This window comes from Annulohypoxylon truncatum (assembly GCF_022578515.1).
Source record: "Annulohypoxylon truncatum strain CBS 140777 unplaced genomic scaffold F4807scaffold_2, whole genome shotgun sequence".
NCBI classification, from domain to species: domain Eukaryota; kingdom Fungi; phylum Ascomycota; class Sordariomycetes; order Xylariales; family Hypoxylaceae; genus Annulohypoxylon; species Annulohypoxylon truncatum.
This window is the reverse complement of record NW_025953788.1, coordinates 952,558-973,983: the sequence shown is the minus strand read 5'-3', so window position 1 is coordinate 973,983 and position 21,426 is coordinate 952,558. Positions and strand designations below refer to the sequence as shown.

The window sequence follows — 21,426 nt, the reverse complement described above, 5'->3', positions numbered from 1 at the left end:
GCGGGATACTCGGTGGGCGATAGCCAGTGATAGGTGGTTCAATTATTCGCTGACCTTCCGGGAGAGGTGAGGATCGGTCGCGATGTGTCAAATGTCTGTCCAACAGCAGCAAGGAAACAGACTGCGACCCCTGTCTACATCTGGGGTACAACTTTTGAGAAGCCTCCAGTGTGCGACCTTGTTTTCTCGGCTTACAACCTGTTTTTCGGGCCTGGCCCACCGTGGCATAATCAGTCCAAGTTCAATCAGTTGTTCATGGTTATTTTTGTTTTCGCTGTCTCATGCTATAGGGGTACGGATGCATGTCTCTTGAAACATCCCTAGCTATTTAAAGACACATTGAAAGACACCCTGCTCTTAGAGTCGCTGTCGTCATCCCGTCCTCGTAGCCGACTGGCTCCCCCACGTAAATCTTCCCAAGCTCCGCGAAATCTTGTTCCTGCAGATCCTTGGCCGGACCCCTGACACCACTTGCATCTTCTTAGGCCACGTTCGCATTGCGGATCAGGACGTAGAACTACGATTACTTTAGCATGATAAAGATACCGTTCACGATCAGCCTCCCACCGCATAGGACGTAGAATACAGCTGTAGTTCGGGCCGTTTCATCGAAGGTACGTAGCACCGACCTAGCCAGGAAGATGATGCGTTTGCCGCGTTGAGAGTGGTGCTGCGCGTACCCATGTGGCTTATCCCGTGCTTAGGGAGCCTAGCATCGCTTAGGAATCTCGGACGGCAGCGAGGCAACTGGCTGAACCCAAGCCGTCGATCCTAGCTCCATCTGGCGAATCAACGCACCGAACGTCCTTCTCCCGGCTTGGCGGGGTTTGGGGACAGTGATCCCTCAATTCAGCAGCAACACGGAGCTTCTATAGTAGGACGGACGGCGTGTTTCGTTAGGATGGGCGTGGCACAGATAACTGACGGTGTCCTTTTCCGCCCTCGGCTTTCCTCCTCGGCCCTTTCTCACGTTTCTCTGCCCTCATCTAGTTTATCCATGTGGCATTCCCCCCCTGATTGCCTGCCTCGCCATTCCCACGTTTCTCTAATTGAAACAAACTTACCTCATCTACCGATCGGGCAACCAGGCTAATATATTGCTTACGTCTCACTTTTCATATCGAAATCCAAGCAGGTGCTCACAAGGCCACGATTCAGAGAGCTCCGGCAGAAGGGCTCTCCCTACATCAATATAGACCAATATGCGAAACAGAGCCTCTATGGTCCGGAGATAGTAACGCTAACGACGAACAATGATGCGAACCGTATCGAACCGGGTGCTAGCTCTCGCATTCCGCTACGGCTCGGTGCTCCTAGCCGCCCTGCTCGTCTACTATGTCATTCGCGAACCCCTGAACTCGGCCGTTAGCAACGTATCGTTCCTCGGGAAGGGAACTTTGCAAGCCGCCGAGCAAGGGTCCGGACGGGACGGAATTGCGGCCGTCGGAGGCGCAAAGGCCGTCGACGACGACGCGCAATTAGCTCCGGCCGGCACGGCCGAAGACGTCCCAGAAAAGAAAGCGCAGGAACCGATGGGCGATGTCGACATCGTCTACGAAAAGAAATACAAGCCCGATCCGGCCCCTTCCAAACCGATCGGAGACCACTTCCCGTGGCTCACGTATTCTAATACGCCGCCGCCGGTCCTCGACAATAACCTACCTCCCTTCCCGCACGTCGAAGAAGCGACGCCGCTCTTGATCGGCTTTACGAGAAACTGGCCGCTGCTGCTCCAATGCGTGAGCAGCTATATCGCGGCGGGGTGGCCGGCCGAGGATATATACGTGGTCGAGAACACGGGCACGTTCCACTCGAATCGCGACGGAGACCTAGAGCTGCAGAACCCCTTCTTCCTCAACCACACGGCGCTAGGGATCCTAGGAGTGAAGGTCCTAGAGACGCCGACCCTGCTTAGCTTCTCGCAGATGCAGAACTATTTCCTGAGCCTGGCGCTGGAGCACGATTGGCCTCACTTCTGGTGGAGCCACATGGACGTGGTGGTCTTCAGCGACGAGGACGTCAAGAAGAACGACCGCGACCACGACTGGGACCACGACCCGTACGCGACCATCTACGAGCGCAGCGTCGGGCTTCTGAGGTACCTCAACGGCCCCGACATGCCTCCGTGGGCGACGCACTTCTTCCAATTCGACCACCTCGCCCTCGTCAACCGCGACGCCTACCTCGAGGTCGGCGCCTGGGACACGCAGATCCCGTACTACGCCTCGGACTGCGACATGTACCTACGCCTGCACTGGGCCGGGTACTGGCAGCCGCAGAGCGAAGCGGGGCTCGTCTTCGACGTCGCCTCGGCGTTCGACGACATCGCGGCCCTGTTCCGGGTAGCGGGCTCGCACGCGACGTTCGAAGGGGACCCGGTGTACGCGAAGAGCACGCCCGGCAGCAGCGAGGACGAGCGCGCTCACCACGAGGCCGACCTCAAGCGCGAGCAGGACATGTACCCCTGGGTCGAGAAGGAAGGCGAGACGTTCGCCCACCTCGTCGAGGTCGCCGGCCGCATGCAGGACCTCAAGTGGAAGGACGAGGGCACCCGCCGCAACGAGTGGCAGACCCGGCAGACGGGCGGCCGCGACGATCCGTTCTACCGCGACCCCGAGGGCTTCGCGGCCGGCGTGGAGACCCTGGTCGATGCCGGCAGGCGCGTGTTCGCGGATAAGTGGGGGCACCGCGGATGCGACCTCTTGGCCATGGGTATCGAGGGCAAGGACGCGTGGCGCCTGCAGCGTGATTGGGATATCAACGAGGGCCCCGGGAGCGAGGGCGGGAATTGGGGTAAGGATTGGATGACGGGGAGCGACGGGGAGTGAGCGGAGGTGGTGAGAGACTAGGGCTGAGTACCGAACGAAGCACAAAGGAAAATGAGAACGGCATAGAGCGATAGCAGATACGGATACCTAGAAGTAGAAGGGAAAGCTCCTTGATCAAGGGAAGGCGGTGGTTTTGGGTTGTGTGTACATACCTACCTACGTATCCTACGGCGTTGGCGGATGGACGGAGGGGAGCACAGTCCCCCCTGGCGTTATATGGGACGATTGGTTTGTTGAAAAGCGCCTGCGCATGTATTGTTTATAGTAATGACCCAGATACGAACTCTTGATAGGAGGCTTCCTTGTTAAGGCGTGTGTATTGCAGGTCATAGGCGATGAAGTAGACTCATGCTATCCCCCGCTCCCCCCCCTCCCCCCCTTTCCCGGTACGGTATATAGCTTCCAATGCACCTAGCTATTTACACTTCGTAAGAGCTAGAATATGTCGGGGAAATATTTCTCTAGTTGCACCCAAAGCCAGAAGATAGGTACGTTTTTGTTTGCCCATAGCTTCTTTCTTACAAGCACGAAGAGTGATGTCTATGTGGGAGCATGAGCAATTTAACGATACATAACAGTGTCTTCTGTCCATAGTTTAGTATAGAGACGTCCTTAGAGGCTCAAAGGTGGCCTCGTTGACGATACACTACCAGATCAAACCAAAGAACGTGTCACCCTATCCACCTCTGCGAATCGGCAATGAGGATCTACATCGCATAGCATTTACTAGTTGATAATAACGTAGACGTGAACCCGGTTGTGTTCTTGTAGTATGTATGTGTGCCTCGTTGCAGACGCGGCCAGACGCGGCCAGACACGACGCATGCGACGCCGACTTTCTAGTAGGGCCGACTGAGTTCTAGTCCTAACTACGGTTGCAACGAGGGTTGCATGCCTGGGTTGCAAGGCTGCATGCAGCACACATTGAAAATCTATAATCAATTTAGATTCGCGGACTCTTCTGGGTTTTATGCTTGGTAAGGCTTTTATTAAGCACAAGTTCATTTCCCGACCCTGCTCACTTACGACTTATTCACTCAGGTCTAGATTTTTCAAGATTTTTCGATACGACACCTATCGCGAGACTTAGTAAATCATTCACGTTTAATTATGACTACCCAAATAGGTACCTAACGAGAGGCTATGTCCGATTTATCCATGATAAACATATCGATGGTTCAACGACCGCTAACCTGAGAATCGGGTAGGGAAAGAGATATATCCGTCTGTCAGAAGCCTCCTTTGTGAGAGCTGATAGTCAGAGGTCTTGCCAGGATTAGCTAGTACCCAGAAGGATCATGAATCGGCTTGTACGAGGCCGCCCTGTTGACAATTAGCCCTTGGCTGTGGACAAAGGAAGGTCTATGTATGTATACCGCATCCCTTGGAAGGGAGTCGTTAGAGCTTTCCGCGCAGCAACGTCGCTATTTCTTAACCCTTTAGTTCCGCCTTGCGACAATGCCAAAAATTGGAAGAGTAATCCAGGCAATCTTAATTTTAATGATCCGAGAAACATACGTAGATAATACGTGACCGAAGTAATCAAGATGCTGAAGTCAGTCAGTTTCGATTCGAAGAGTTTAAAGCGTCTTCATCCCGGGACATTTTTGAGAAAAGGGGCTCTCCTGAGGGATATCAATCCATCCGCATCATTACGTCTTTAAAGTCTTCGATGCTTAAAACCCCATTAGCTTACATTATACATTCTTAAATGTCATGTTTTTTTCGCAAAATTCCAGAGCCAACGTAAATGGGCTTGTGGGAGATATAACAAACTTGAGAAGAATTCTCCAACAGTTCTACCTCTCCCATGCGGATAAATTATGGTCAGTATGCAATGGGAGGTTGCCAGGATTGGGCAATTCTAAGCTTTATCGCGGAATATTGCTTGAACATAGTGATGTAGCAACATGAGTATTATCATGATTTCAGTATCGGAAAGGTCAACTACAGCGTTGATATAAATTGTTGGAGCATTGGACGTTATCGAAAATAAGCGGTTTACAAGTTATAAAATAATTAATTAATTATAATCGTGAATTATAAGATAATTACTTATTTAATGATGTTGGTAAGGCTTAAATAATGTATTAATAACGTGTATAAGGTGTATATTAATTAAATTAATTATATATAAAATTAAAATTATATTACGCGAACGGTAAAAATAAATTAAAATAATTTACTTTAAATCGTATAAATTATAAAGTTTTAATTTATTAATTAAAATTATATATTATAATTTTAATATTAATAATTTTTTATTTTTATTTTTTTTTATATTATTACGTAAATTTTTAAGCCATGCGTTAAAATTTTTTTTTAAAATATAATATACCACGTTATTTATATTTTTTTTTTTTATAATATTAATTTTAATTTATTTTAATTATTTAAATTAAAAAAAATTAAAAAAATTAAAATATTTTTACATTATTTTATAAATTTATTTTTTATATAACCGAATTTATATTAACGTTATTATTATAATATTATTAATTAATATTTTAATATTATTTTTATTTTTATATATTATAAAATAATTAATAAATATTTTTATATTTTATTAATTATTTTATAATTAAACCATTTTAAATATTTTAATAAAATATAAATAATACGTTTATATTTATAAAAATTATATTTTTATATCGTTTTATTACGTTTATATTATAAAAATAATTATTAATATATTATTTTAATATTTTAATATTTATCCGAATACCGTTAAAAACATATAATAAAATTTAAAAAAATATTTATTATAAATAAAATTTAATAAAAAAATAAATAAAAATTATATAATTTATTAACGTTATAAACTTACGAAAAAAAAAATTAAATATTTTATAAATATTATTAAAAATATTTATATTAAATTAAAAAAAATTACCGTTAAAATTCGTTTTTTCCGTAAAATTATTAAAAAAGTTTCCGTTTTTTTTAAAATATATATTAATATACGTTTCATTAATATTTTTAATTAATTTTCTTTTTTTTTAAGGAATAATTAAATAATATTATTAATTTTCGAATAAATTAATAATTAATTATTTTAATTCGTCGTTATTTATTAATAATTTTTAAAAATAATAATATAAAATTATTATAATTATATTTTAAATAATATTTTTTTTTTATTCGATATTTATATTAAATTTAAATTATTTTTATTTTTTTTTATTTAACTTTATAATTTTATTATTAAATAATTAATTTTAATAAAATTTTTTAATATTTTATTAACGTTTATTTTAATTATTATATCCGTTAAATTATTTTTATTATATATTTATTAAATATTAAAAGTTTTTCGGCACTTATATAATTAATATAATAATATAATATTTATTATTAATTTTTTTTTTATCGTTTTAAATTTCATTAAATATTCGTATAAAAAAAAATTAATATATATAATAATTTAAATTATTAAAAGGTTAAGTTTTTTTAAAATAAAAATAATTATTATATTAATTATTATAATTATATTTATACCATATATTATTATATAAATTTCATTTATTAAAATATTTTTTATAATTTATTTACATTTCGTTAAGTTTTAATATATAAAATTTTTTTTTATAATAAATGATTCGTTATTTATTATTTCGTTCGTAATAAAAATTTCGTAATTAATTTAAAAACTTAAATTTTTATTATTTATAAATAAAACATTAATAAATATAAAAACTTTAATAATTTTTAAATTTAATTTAATAAATTATAATCCGCGTTTAAAATTATTTTATTATTATTTTAATCGTTTATTAAATTTTAAAATATTTATTTTATTAGGTTTATAATATTAAACCGTTTTAAATATATTAAATATTATTTTTAATTAATAAATCGAAGTTATATACACGCCGCGGGTTTTTTATTAAATATATTATTATATAATATTATTAATATTAAGTTTAATAAGGTTAATTTTTTTGTTTTATTTTTTTTATTATAAATATAAGTCGTTATTTTATTTTATAAATAAAATATAACCGTTAAATATTAATAAATTTTTTTTTAATAAATACGTTTTTAATTTTATTAAATATTTCGTTTTATTTAATTCATTGTTTTTTATTTATTTAAATATATTATCGAATATTTTAAACGTATTATTTATTTATATTTTAATAAATTTAAATTATTTCGTTAAATTTAATATAAATAAATAAAAATTATATATTAACGTAATTATATTTAATTTATCTTTATAATATTTAAAATATATAATTTATTAATATATATTAACTTTTAATATTTCGTATAAAAATTTAATAATAATTATTATTATATTTTTAAAATATTTATTAACAAGTTTTAGTAATAGTTTAATTAATATTTATTATTTAAATAATATATTAAATTATATATAAGTTTATATAATATCGCGGATTTATATTAATATATTTTTTTAAATTAAGTTTAATATAAAAGTAATAATAATTTATTAATTTAAACGTTAAATTATTAATAATTATATTAAAATTATTTTTTTATTTTTATTATTATACTTTTATATAATAAGTCGCGATTTTTTATATAATAATTTTATTATTTTATTTTTTATTTTTTATATAATTCGAAAATTAAATATATAAATATTACCATGTTTTATATTATTATACTTTTCGAATATAAATATATTTTTTTTAATAAAATTTTCGACTTTTTAAAAATTTAAAACTTTAAATAATTATTTTAATATTATGATTTTATTTTTTTTATAAAATTTAATTATAAATGTAATATCCGTTATTTCTTTTTATAAAAAATTAATATTATTATTTATTATTTTTTTTAATTTATTTTTATTTTTAAGAAATCGTTTTTATTTTTTTTTAATTATAAGTTATTTAATTTCGGGTATATATTTATCCGGTTCTTTTTCCGATTTAATATCGGATTTATTATTATTCGGGATATCCGTCGTTTCATTATATAAATATAATTTAATAATAATTATATAAAATTTAATTAATTTTTCGTTAATTTTAATAATATATATTTTATTATTTTATATAATAAACTTATAAAGTTTTATTTAACTTTTATTTTTTTAATAAACTCGTATTTTAAATTATAAAAAGAAATTTAAAATATTAAATATATTTAAACCGTTTTTTATATTAAATGCGTCCGTTATTTATTATTTTATTTTAAGCTTATAAATTTTATTTATTATTTTTTTAATCGCGGCCGCACGGATTATTAAAAAAAACATAAACGGGAAACTTTTTATTAATCGTAAATATATTTTAAACACGAATAAAATAAAAACTAAATTATTAAATCTTATAATATTATTAATAACTTTAATAATTATTTATAAAATATAATTTAAATTTATTTAAGTTCTTTAAAAATTTTTAAATATTATTTTATACGCACGTTTAAATAATTCGTAATATTATTTTAATTATTTAATCGAGTTATACGTTTCCACCGGAACTTTTTTAATTAAAATATTTAATAATTTTATATTCGTAACGAATTTATTTATAATAAAATTAATATTAATATTAAAAATTAAATTATTAAATGAATTTAAATAAATATTAATTTATATTATATATAATATATTTTAAATATATTTCGTAATTATTTTTTTTAGAAATTTCGTTATTTAAAAAAATATTATTATTAATTATATAAAGTATTAACTTTCCATTAATATATATTATATTAATGAAAATATTATAATTAAAATTAATATTATTTTTTATTATAAATTTAAATTTATTTAATACATTATTATATAATTAATATTAATAATAATATTTATTAATTTTTTCGATAAAATTATAATTAAAATTATCGTAACTTACTTTTATAAAAATATAATAAAATCGGTTTATTATTAAATAATTAAATCGTTTATAAATTTATCGAAATTCGGTTTTTATAAAATAATAATATATAATAATAAATTTTTAATTATTTAATAAAAACTATAAATGTTTTTATTTTCGAACGATAAAATAATTTTTATTTTTATACGTTAATACATTTTTTACATTATTAAAAAATATATTAAATTAATTTATATTTTTAAAATAAAATAAAAATAATATATTTAATAATATAATTTAAAATAATATAATTCCGAATAAAATTAAAACATATACCGTACTTATATTATATTATTTTAAATAATTATTAAATCGAATTTTATATTATTTAATTATTATAATATTTAATATAATATATAAATATATTTATTATAAAGTTTTAAATTAAAATTCGTTATTTAAAAATATTTTTATTATTTTAATATTAAATAAAATACTTTAAAAAACTTAAAAATATTTATTTTCCAAATAATATAAAATAATAAAACTTTAAACATTAATTAATAATATAAATATAATTATAAACTTTTAATAATTATTAAATATATTAAATTTAATAAACGTATATAATATTATTTAATTCGTTAAAATATTTATAATATAATTATTATTAATTATATTATAAATTATATAATATTAAATAAATAATAATAATTTATATATTTCGTTATAATCGTTATTATTTATATTTTATTTTATATATTAAAAATCGAAACTTTTTTTAATATTTTTATTTATATTTCGTTTTTTAATATTAATTTTTTTATAATTAATTAAAAATATTTTATAATTTTTATTTATATTATTTTATTTTTATTTTTAAATAAATTATTATTAAATTACACGTTTATTTTTCCGGTCCTTTATAAAATACTTTATAAATTAATATTTTAATTTTTTATAAATAAAATACTTTTTATTATTTTTATTATTATTTCGTAAATAAATATTATAATATTAATTATTTTATTATCGTTTTATTAAACCATTTTTATAAGGATAAAAAAATTATCGGCTTTTATTATTATTATATATATAATTAATTTAATATTAATTATATTAATTATTACTTACATTATATTATATTAATATCGGTTTAATGTAATATATAATACCGGCCGCGTTATAAAAATTTAAATAAATATTTTCGAAAATATTTATTAACTTTAAAATAATTATAATAAAAGTTAAATGTTTTTACATTACATTTATTATATTTTTTTTAAATTAACATTTTTTAAATAATTAATAAAAAATCTTTTATAAATTTATTAAATTTATTAAATTAATATATTAAAATATATAAATAAGTTTTTATTAAAATATTTTTTTATAATTATATAAATATTTATAATTTTTTATTTATTTATATATAATTATTAATTTTCCGTTATATAAAAAAAATTTTTAATACGGATAATTAATTTTTTAAAATTTAATTTTTTTTTAATAAAATAATTATAATAATATTATAATATTTAACTTTTTAATATCGTTAAATACGTTTCGTTAAATTAATATTTTTTAATAAAAATTTTTAAAATTTTTAATTTTTTTATTAAAAATATTATATTTATTTTTTTTAAATTTATATATATTATTATAATATATTTTAACGAAATTTATTAAATTTTTTAATAATATTAAATATAAAATTAATAATTACCGTTATTATTACGAGGTTATATTTTAAAAGTTTAATATTTATTTTATATTTAAAATAATTATTATTATTTTAAAAATTAATAATTTAAATTTTAAATTTAATAAAAGTTTTTATATTAATTTTTATTTAAAATTATATTAATATAATATTAAAATAATAACATTTCTTTTATTAAAACTTATATTTATTACCGGGATAAATATTAATAATTTTACGGCATTAAATTATAAAATTTAAAAATATTTAATTTAAAAGATTTATAATATTTATACATTATAATAAAGTTATAAACTTAATATAAATTAATATATTTATAAAGTTTACGTATTTTAATTTTTTTATAATATTTATATAATTTAAAAAACTTATAAAATTTAAAAAACTTAAAAAGTTTAAAGAATTTAAAAAATTTATAATTTTATAAATATTTAAATTATTAATATTTAAAATTATATTAACTTTAATATAATTATTATAATCATTTTTTATTAAATTATTTTTTTATAATAAAAATTATTTATAAAAATAAAAATATCGGGTAAATATTTAATAAAATTTTTTATTTTTTTATTTAAAAAATTAAAAAAATTTTTAAATTTATTTAAAATTATTAAATTTTTAAAATTATTTCGTCCCGTTTTTACGTAAATTTTATAATAAATAAAATAATTTATAATTATTATTCGAAAATTACGGTTTATTTTTATTTATCTTTTAAAATTTTCTTTAAATATATTTTATAATTTTTTATTATATAATTAATTATTATATATTTTAAAAATCTTAATAATATAAATATTTAATTTTTTTATACTCGTTTTTTTTAATTTAAATATATTAATATTTAAACCCGAAAAATTTTTATTAATATATTTTATTTAATTAATTATTATTATTATAATTAATTAATAAATTTTTATTAAAAATAAAATATTAAATAAAAAAAAAATAAATTTAATTAAAAAAAAATTAAAAAAAAAAATTAAAAATTTTTAAATTAAAAAAAATAAAAAGTTTAAATAAAAATATTAAAGTTTATATAAATTTAATAAATATATAAAAAATTATAAAATAAATTTTCGGAAAAATATAAATTAAATATCCGAAGGTTTTAATTATTAAAACACGTATAAAATTATATTTTTTTATAATTATAAAATATTAAAAATAAAAATATTTAATTTTTAAAAATTTTTTATATATTATAAACGTTAATTTTTTAATACGTTAAACCGTTTCAAAATTTTATTTATTAATAAAAAATATTTTTTTATAATTTATTAATATTATTAATTAAATAATATAATTTTAAATATTAATATATTATAATTTCGTATTTTTTATATAAAATAATCCGTAAATTTATTAATTAAATAATATAACCTTAAAATTTTTAAAATAATATAATAATTTTATATTTATAATATAATAAATATACGCGAATTATAAAATTTTTATTTTTTTTAAATTAATTTAATTATTTATAATTAATAAAAATTTAAATTTAATTAATTATTAATTAATATTAATAAAATTTAAATAATATATTAATAACGTATATAAAGTATATATTAATTAAATTAATTATACATAAGGTTAAAATTATATTACGCGGACGGTAAAAGTAAATTAAAATAATTTACCCCAAGTCGCACAAGCCACAAAGCTTTAACCCGTTGGTCGGGACCACGTGTTATAGTCCCAACAAATAATTATTTTCGCTTTATTTACAATTGGCGCCGACTCTTCTGTTAACGCTGTTAATATATAATTCATTATATTGCCTTGGATTAACTTCGTATTAAATTTGTATAGCTAAATAAAAGCAACCATTACATTACTTATGATTGATCACGGATATTTTCTAAGGGAAAACCATTAACATCTTAACAATCTTTACACGCTCCTTATCTAAGTATAGTTAAACACGAGCAATAGGGATTACACTGTTGGAAATGGGACAACGTATAAAGACGGCATCGAAGAAATTGGAAAGACTTGGTTTCTATGTGTGGCCTCTTGCTTATTTCCATCATTAGATCTTTCCCGAAGTCAAATATGTTTTCTTTTATCTGTGGCTTCGAGCTGATCGCGGGGAGTAATAACTCAAGAACGACGGTCTATACTGTTCATGGAAGTATCAAGCTTGAGATTAATCTTGATAATACTTATATTTAATAGTATCTTGTATAACTCTTATAGTTTCTCTAAGCAGAGTTGTTAGTCAAATGGTCGTAACCATTTCAAACACAACCGTCGCTGAGAGGAAAATGAGCTAAGGGCATAATAGGTCTTGTCTCACGTGAACTAACTTCTCTTACACAATCCTGCGAGACATCGTTGTATTGTAGAAAAACACTACCTAGTATTATGCAGAAAGTTGTTGAAACTGGTTAGGTAACCAATGTTAACCATTAAATTCGAGTCCCGACAGAAGGGATAGGGGCCGCGCTAATAACCACCTCCAACAGTAAAACAAGCTCAAAAGAGCTCTCAGGTAAACCTATGAAATTGCGGTGGCCAGTTTCGGAGAATTCAATAACAAATAGATATTTTCTCCACCGCCTAGCCGATCAGTTCGATACTTTTGGTCAAAGCCTAGGGGTTTCAGCCCACATATTCTTAAGTAGACATCAAGATACAAAACAAAAGACTTATTCTCTATAGGATGCTTGGAATTACTTAGGTACCTGTTTGATTTGTCTCGTATACCAAGAATTGCACTCTCAACCCATTTGTATATATGTGTGTTCTACGTGTTAGGAAAATTACCCCTATATATAAGATCATTAGAGGATCTGTATGTTAAACTATACCAAGGCCTTTAACAAGCCTTTCTAATCTAGTAGATTCTTTTTGAAACCATACGGGAAACAAGTCCGTGGCAAAATCAGCATCGGGATACTTTTTGGGTCCGGCCGAGAGAAACTTGCGAGGACCTGGATGACTATCTCGCCAAGTCGGGCTCTGAGACTGTATCAACACAGCATGCCCGACGTCATCGTCAGCCTTGATGACGTAAGGTAGGTTCCATCTTCGCGAACTAGTCCTTGAGTACTATTCGAACCATACTCAGGTATTACTACGGCTGATCGGCTTGCCACTTTTGGGCAGAAATGCTTCCATCATCCAAGCATGTGGCTGCTGCCCTGTTCGTAACGCAATTGATAACCTCACAAACGCCAAGATTAGTCCTGACTGGCTTGTTAGAGGAGGAGTGCATAAGGTAGTACGCAGGCCACGATGATGTATGAAAACTTGAAAAATCATAACTTGGAAAACTAGTCTAACGCACGGCGATAGGACTATTCGAGATGCTTCTGCATATCTGACACGATACCATTCATCTCTTATCAGATGGTACAACCAATGCTAACAAAAGAGAAGATGGAATTCTTGATACCTTGCTCTATAGTAGCACCTAGGTATACGCTGTGAATAACTTCAAATGCAAAAATTGACTTGGGCGACATTGATCTTGTCAGAGAAGCATAATACGAAGCGTCCTACAAAACTCAATAGTCGTACGTTCTACACCGCAATTTCTGTAGTAGGAGTATTATCCTAGTCTCTATCCCAGATTGCCCCCTCGGAAAACGCCCATAGCAAACACCAGGTTAGAAGAGGCAATCTATCGTCCACGAACGTGGCGAAAATATCTGTACCCCGGAATATTATCTCGGCCTATGATTTCTCATCTAGGTGATGCGATATACTGCAATGTTGTTATTGAATGACGCATTCACATGCAAGAAGGGCATGCTTTTGAGTCGTCAACGATATTTGTCTTGTTCCATCTCAATGATAATAGGTGCGATTCGAATTGCAACCAAAAGTTGTTCCCAAATGAGAAATCTCGAGATGCTTAGAAGAGTTCCTCAATACCTAAATGCCCTTCCAAAACGGTTTTCCATTGGACCAGCTTCTGCATTTGGAATACTGGACACTCGGAGCCCAGTCTCAACTCGGCATGATCGCCTAGATGAATAGCATTCCATAAGCCTATACTAATGTCGCTTACTACGACAGCGCACCCCAGCAACAGCATCAGGTGTAAGCAGTGTAGTGTAAGTAAGAGCGCGAGGCCCACGAGTCATAGTAAAATATAGTGATCACGGTCCGTCCAGTTGGTAAGGAAGACCGGATCGTTGGGGCTCGTTATCTCTCGGCATGTGATGGAGAGGGTATCGTAGGGAGGGTTAGAATTGAAACAATAAGGGTCCTGAAGTCTGGACTTCTTCAAACGACGGTGCGATGTCATTGGACGCAACGTCGAAGAACACTGGAACACCCTATAAAATCGGATAAGGTTGGATGGTTGCAATCTGCGAAGGAGGCGCATCTTAAACGACCCCCTGAAATGTGGCGGCCGACCAATCACATGCGAGCTCCTCGATTGATGGCACCAATAGTGTCGCCGTATCGGATGATGTTGAAGACCCGAATCTAATCGTTTAGATCCCGCAGGCGTCTACAGGGGTCGAAAGTACTGTAATCTGGCATGAGCATCTGGCAGGAGTCAATGACGAACGCGTATTCAAGATTTCGGGTCGAGCAAGCTGAATCAACGTAACGAAACGAGTCGTCGCTGCGGGTCAATCCAGTGTACAAACCGGCAGGGATCAAGATCCCCGAACAGATCATCCCGAAAGCGCCGATCACTGCGATCTCACGCTAGGTTAGGTGTTATCCCGTACGCGGGTTAAATTCTCGACCTCGGAATTGTTCGAGAAGCTATAGCCACAGCCTACATCTTTCTCGCAGAGCTGATGGAAGAGCGCTCTCATCTGGGAGGTTATCAACTTACTAGCGTAAAGCGACAGATAAACAAGAGGATGAGGAGAAATCAGCTTATAGAATGCGTATTATAACCTACCTACGTAGTAGGTAGCTAAGACCACTGTGGATATCACTTACTACCCAGTCCTTGTAGAGAAATTCTTGGCGGCGATGCCAAGCCTCGAGCTTCTCGACACCTACCGCGTACGAAATTCCTGCCTCCCACGACGGTTTCCATCGCGTAACGGCTGCCTTCGCGCCACTTAGGTGTACCCCTTGGTCCATCTTGGTCTATCCTGTAACCTCGCCTAGCGCAGCTTTACCCTTTCAGGGCCCCTCCCGAAAGAACGTGAATCTAGGTATTTGCGGCTGACTACCGGACGAGCCACGTCGGGTCTTGGAAATGGACGAGAGATAACGTATGGGCAGCCACCACGGTCGAGCTGCGGAAAAGCGTGATGGGGATATGTAGTAAGTAAATGGTCCTAGAGGAGGTAGGCTCCTTAGTAGTCGATGCGAGGATATGGGGATCCGTCGTGTCTAAGCCAATAAGAACGAAACTCGTAACACGGTAGAGATAAAAACCCGATACTACCTGCCAAAGTCGTCACTCAGCCTCAACAACGGATAGGCGTACTCGCCGGAGCGACTACGCCTGACCTGTTACCTAACGCTCGCCCACGACCAATGTGACCTACGAACGCAGCCGCATGCCCCAAAAGTTCTAGCCGCAAAACGGTCGAAGTCATCCTACCTAGCTAAATAGTATTAGCACATCATGATCTCGGCCAGATACAGCTTTTGCCATGTATCTGCGAAGCACATTCTTTGTCTCGCATTAATAGGTAAGTTCTTTGCCCAGATCGTCGTGGCATGCCCAATTCTAAGCTCACTATTCCGGTCTATTCTACTAGTTGCCACCGAGATATTACATGATGGACCACACCTGAAAGTGACGAGAGATCGATAACATCTACGGCCAGGACATGGGAGCGAGCGGCGTAGTAAGTTGCATCTCTTCCCTTGGTCCCGATGACCGGATTCGGACTCGAGAATCTGGTAGCGTACCTCTGATAGGGCTGGGCGTGCTAATTGTCCCAGTAAACCACTACGCCGCTCGACGCCCGGTTCTTAACAATGTGCCGACGTGGCGTGCAGATATGCACAGATATGTCGTGTCGCGCTTAACGGTTCCTGAATCCAGGGACCTCGATCCCCACAACGACAGCAACGAGGGGGATATACGCACGCAGCTTCCTAGGGATCATGCCCGCATGCTATGCTTGCCCTTTTGTGGATTCGAGATCAGATTCGAGGCGACACTGACCAGGATCAGCATGGGGGATTTCCGTTTCGAGCAGCTGGGAAAGCAAACAAGATACAAAGCTTGATAGCTCGGCCGACTCCATCATCGTTGAAACTGGGGATGCACGCCACGCCCATCTAGGCCCTCCGGGCCTATCACGTAGGACCAGGGCACCGTTGATCTTTGCGATATGGACGACATCGCATCGTTCGATGGGTCGGGGAGGAACAGTAACTCAGATCTGGTAGGCGTGAGGGTCTCTACCTGATCGCGCATAGATGACGCCGAGAATCTCACGCATCGCTAGTACTTATAGCCGTCGTCTCCATCCCGTCGTCTCCTTCGATTTCTAGAATTCCTCGTGCCAACCAACCCCAAAAAGCAGCAACCAAGAGATCAGAGAAACACATCCTCCTTCTCTTCGCCATGACGCACAACCACTCTGAAAAGGGCCATCCGGGTGCCTTCGACCTGGCACCGACACCCGTCGCTTCGACCTTGCCGTCGACCGGGCCCTCGACGGGGACGACCACCCCTTCGATACACTCCGTCGGCAAAGGGGGAGACAACGAGAAGCAAGTCGAGAGGGTCACCGAGCGCGCCATCCTCCCAGAGCAACTCGGTTCCGAGCTCAGCCGACAAGTCCGCCGTAAGTCTTCGCCGGTGCTACCGGTACACTCCCGGTCCACTGCCGGAACATATCACTGACATGTCCGCGTCTCTAGACAAGTACGCCTCCTCATATAGGAAAATATTCGGAGTCATATTTACGGCCAACCTGGCCGTCTTCGTCGCCTTGATGGCAGTTAACAAGGGTAACCCCAACTCGCGAGACGTGGGTAGCGCCGCGTCCGCAAATCTCATGGTCAGCATCTTGTTCCGGCAGGAGGAGTTCGTCAACCTATGCTACGAGATCTGCACCTGCGTCCCTCACTCGTGGCCCCTCTACATCCGGAAGCGTCTCGCAAAGGTCTTCCACTACGGAGGTTGCCACAGCGGCGCGGGAACGGCCGCGGTAGTATGGTATATCTTATACACGATATTGGCGACCAAGGACTGGATCGACGAGCCGGTCACCGACGAGCTGGTGAACATGATCACCAGCTGGATCTTGGTCACCATGTTCATGGTCATCCTAACCTCGGCTCACCCCGACCTGCGCCGGAAGTTTCACGACTACTTCGAGGCCTTCCACCGCTTCGCCGGCTGGACGGCCCTGACGACCTTCTGGATCCACAACATCTTCTCCGCCAGAGTCACCGCCAGGCAGTGGGACGCCTCTCTCGGCTACGTCCTCATCCACTCCCCCAACTTCTGGTGCATCTGCATCTCGACCACGTGCACCCTCGCTTCCTGGTCTCGTCTGCGCCACCGCGTGGTGTACCCCGAGAAGCTGAGCGACCACGCCACCCGCCTGCACTTCAAGTACAGGGGCATGGCGCCCTTCTACGGCCTCAAGATCAGCGACAAGCCCATGACCGAGTGGCACGCCTTCGCCACCATCCCCGACGTCGACCCCGAGTCCGGCAAGATCAACGGCTTCAGCGTCGTCGTCAGCAACGCCGGCGACTGGACCAAGAAGCAGATCATGAAGCCCAACGAGCGAAAGCTATGGGTCCGCGGCGCTCCCCTCCACGGTCTCCTCTACACCTCCAAGCTGTTCAAGAAGATCGTCGTCGTCGCCACCGGATCCGGCATCGGCCCTTGCCTGTCGCTCCTCTTCGCCGACGTCACCCCCCGCCGCGTCTTCTGGAGTACCCGAGAGCCTCACGGGACATACGGCCCCCAAGTCGTGGCCGAGGTCAAGCGAGCAGACCCCAACGCGGTGATCTGGAACACCCACGAGAGAGGATACCCCGACATCGTCCGGGAAGTCTACCAACTCGTCCACGAATCCGACGCCGAGGCCGTCTTCATCATCTCCAACCCCAAGGTGACGGAGAAGGTCGTCTACGGCATGACCACCCGCGGCATCCCCGCTTACGGTGCTATTTTCGACTCTTAAACGACGGCAATGATAATGAACGGATCACGACGGGGGACTGCACATCGGCAAGTCCGCTAAACTTATCTCTAAACTTACTAGGGATACCAGGGAGGGTAATGTGACAATGTAGGGATTAGCGCAGCATCAAGTTTGGATTCGGCGTGGGATCACGACCAGGGGAGTGGCATTGTCGACGAGAAGCTAAAGTGGAACTTTTCTTATTGGCGGGCAGCAGAGCCGCTCCTGTAACCTTTTCACTTCGCGACGTTCTTTTCCTTGACACTTCACCCCGTTTCGTTTTCAAACTCTGCAGGAATATGGCTGCACATCACGAGGACATTGTAAATAGATTATTAGATAACGCGAAATGCCGCTTCTCAGGTTGGACACAAGATATCACTAGGTATCAAAACTTAGATTAGACTTAGATCCCACCATGAACGAACCATGAATTCAATATACCTTCCGGTAAATCATCTTGGAGCTCCTTTGCCACTTTTCTCTTCTATTGACTCTTTCCTTTTCTCTTGCCATCTTGCCCCTTTTGTGTGCCCCTTTTCTACCTTTTCATATGCCTTCGCCAATGATTATCATATCGAGACGAGTTATCGAATTGCTCTTCTAGAGCTGCAACGGATCACCAACTCTTAAGAACGTATTATTCCCTGTGGGCCACTTGCCTCTGATGATGCGGCCAGGTACCATTTAGGAGAATCAAGAGCTCAGATGTTCGGCCAAGAGTACGCGTACAATTCCGATTCACTTTTATTAAACCATTCATTGTTTTTTATATGTGACCATTGCTATGAGTGCGGATGTTAAAATTTAAAGAAATCCAATCCTCCGTTTCTAAACGCGGTCCCTGCCCCCTGTCACCTGGCTCAACCGCGCCGCGATCATGCGAGTCGTAGAGCTCTTGCATCTCCAGCGACGCAAAAGACGTTGGCTGATTGGTGATGAGAATTTTGACGATATCTTCGTACACCGAGACGCCTTTTCCTACGAGCGCTGGCGGAACCTTGGTCCGGACTTTGTGAGTCCATTCGCCTGTCAACCCCTCTTCGCGATCCTCAGGAGGAACTACGGCATAGCTCGCTTTTAGTATGCTCTGCACCTGGCCAAGGGGAGTTAGGTTAAGGACGTGGACATAAAGAGCGGCTGTTCCGCGATTAGTCACAACCAAGTGTAAGATGTCTCGCTCTTGGGCATCAACAATACTCCCCGCCTGAAATGTCGTGCCTGCCGAATCACGAACAACAACACGATATTGCCCCTCCAGAGGAATGTCGGCCACATCATTAGCCAGATCCTTGACCATTTTATACTTAGCTAGCCGCTCCGCAATATCAAGGACGCGGCTGGGGTCCGTCATCATCGTTTCCTCTCTTGTGTGTTCTGTCGAGTATCCTTTTTCGCGGCCGGAATTGTCCCGGATTCGATAGGTTTTTGTGCCTTCGTCCAAAGATATGTGAAACGCGAAAGGATGCGCCTTGTCTTCAAAGACGAGATTCTCGCGCCTCGCTACGATAAGCTGCCAATCCTCGAGGCAGGAAGGGTTCAGATTCAGCTGAATTGGATACTTTCGCAGTGACAGGCGAGTGAGGGCCTTTGCTATCAAGCCCTTCTCGCCACGGATCCTCTCGGGATGAGATACCTCTACGTCGGATGTCAAGGGTCTGACATGGGTGGCCGTTCCAGTTACCAATGGCCGCCCTGCTGCAATGGTATATATAGCGAACTGGTCACCTTCACATACGCCATGCGCTTGACCTCCTTGGAGCTGCAATTGATCTTTTTTCCAGATGGCAGCAAAAGGAGTACCAGTAAGTGTCGGGTTGAGAGCTTCAGTACCAAAGAAGCATAGATCTGCATTTCCGTACCACATGGGATTCTGTTTTGGGTGGAGTTGACGAAACATTGAACTCAAGTAGGGATAGATATGCGCATGCTTTCCTCCAAGGCCGCCCAGTTTCTCTATTGCTCGTAGGATGAAGTAAGATAATGCCCCGTGCTTGTACGACTGTCCAGGAAAGTTGAGCTCCTCGGCAATTTCATGAGGTCCGCAAGCAGTAAGAACAGTATAGCCATCCGGGTTGATAAGCCAGTTGTCAAGCATAGATGCATCGCGGTAATCTTCGTCATAAGGCCTCTTGAAGTCCTCGATTTCCATCCCGTCGCCAGTCGAAGATGAGGAGGGAAGATCAAAGGCCTCGGGGTCGTGCTCGCGATACCGTAGCGAGAGCTGATCTGAAGCCCGCTGCTTTCTCAGCACACTGCCCGAGAAGCAACAATCCAATACGAGCGTTACTGTCACGTCGTTGCTCACCATCGTATTCATGATATGAGCTAAGTCCAACCCTAGAAAAGGCTGAGTGCAATTGCCCCCTGAGTCTTCTAGAACATTCAACGCCAAGTCTCCAGTCATCCTGGACGAGTAGTCTTTGCTGGCTGCCTCCCGGCGGACACCGTGGCCCGAGTAGTGGATGTATACATGGGTGCCACATTTAGCTAATGACGACATCTTCTCCAACCCCGCCTTTACGTTGGAGTACGTCGCCAAAATCTCAGGAATACCAATGTCTCCCGACGACGTTGTATGAGCACTCTCATCCTCTGCAGTGAAGAGCTGAATATGTACACTGTCGAGATATCTATCCAGGGACCGGGCGATCTCACGGACATCCCGCACGCATCCTTTCAACGGTTGTTTGCTGTCGGAGTTGACGCCGATGAGTAGGGCGAAATGGGTTGGTATGGGGTTGAGTTCTGCCATCTTAAATCTCGGTTCTCCCAATCGCAACATGCAGGGGAATGGGGAGATGGGCGGATCGATATTGGGAAAGTCTTGATACTCCCGCTAGTGAACCTGCTAAGAGCTTGCTGTTCATGTATAATCGGTCTTTAGTGCAATGAGGCCTGCACGTCACGCCAAGGGTTATATGCACAGGTTGGTATACATCCATTACGTGTTCAAGTAACTATACCCCCTCTAGTACCCCACG

The 21,426-nt window shown here is 36.6% G+C and overlaps 4 protein-coding genes across 4 annotated transcripts; 2 read left to right on the top strand and 2 right to left on the bottom strand.

The window, feature by feature from the left end:
- The first annotated feature begins 1,173 nt into the window (after positions 1-1,173).
- Positions 1,174-3,183, top strand: F4807DRAFT_119777 (uncharacterized protein). The gene has a single exon (XM_047992876.1). The coding sequence runs from the start codon at positions 1,254-1,256 to the stop codon at positions 2,826-2,828; it is 1,575 nt and encodes a 524-aa protein (XP_047858795.1). The 5' UTR covers positions 1,174-1,253; the 3' UTR covers positions 2,829-3,183.
- Positions 3,184-14,798: 11,615 nt separating this feature from the next.
- Positions 14,799-15,416, bottom strand: F4807DRAFT_455915 (uncharacterized protein; the record flags this gene model as incomplete). Its single annotated transcript, XM_048000794.1, has 3 exons — positions 14,799-15,026; positions 15,104-15,139; positions 15,270-15,416. The coding sequence occupies 3 exons, from the start codon at positions 15,414-15,416 to the stop codon at positions 14,799-14,801; spliced, it is 411 nt and encodes a 136-aa protein (XP_047858794.1).
- A 1,277-nt stretch (positions 15,417-16,693) lies between these two features.
- On the top strand, positions 16,694-18,827 carry F4807DRAFT_119541 (uncharacterized protein). Its single transcript, XM_047992875.1, has 2 exons — positions 16,694-17,086; positions 17,163-18,827. The coding sequence occupies exons 1-2, from the start codon at positions 16,864-16,866 to the stop codon at positions 18,440-18,442; spliced, it is 1,503 nt and encodes a 500-aa protein (XP_047858793.1). The 5' UTR covers positions 16,694-16,863; the 3' UTR covers positions 18,443-18,827.
- Positions 18,828-19,211: 384 nt separating this feature from the next.
- On the bottom strand, positions 19,212-21,197 carry F4807DRAFT_455913 (caspase domain-containing protein; the record flags this gene model as incomplete). The annotated part of the gene is made up of 1 exon (XM_048000793.1): positions 19,212-21,197. The coding sequence occupies one exon, from the start codon at positions 21,195-21,197 to the stop codon at positions 19,212-19,214; it is 1,986 nt and encodes a 661-aa protein (XP_047858792.1).
- Positions 21,198-21,426: the final 229 nt, after the last annotated feature.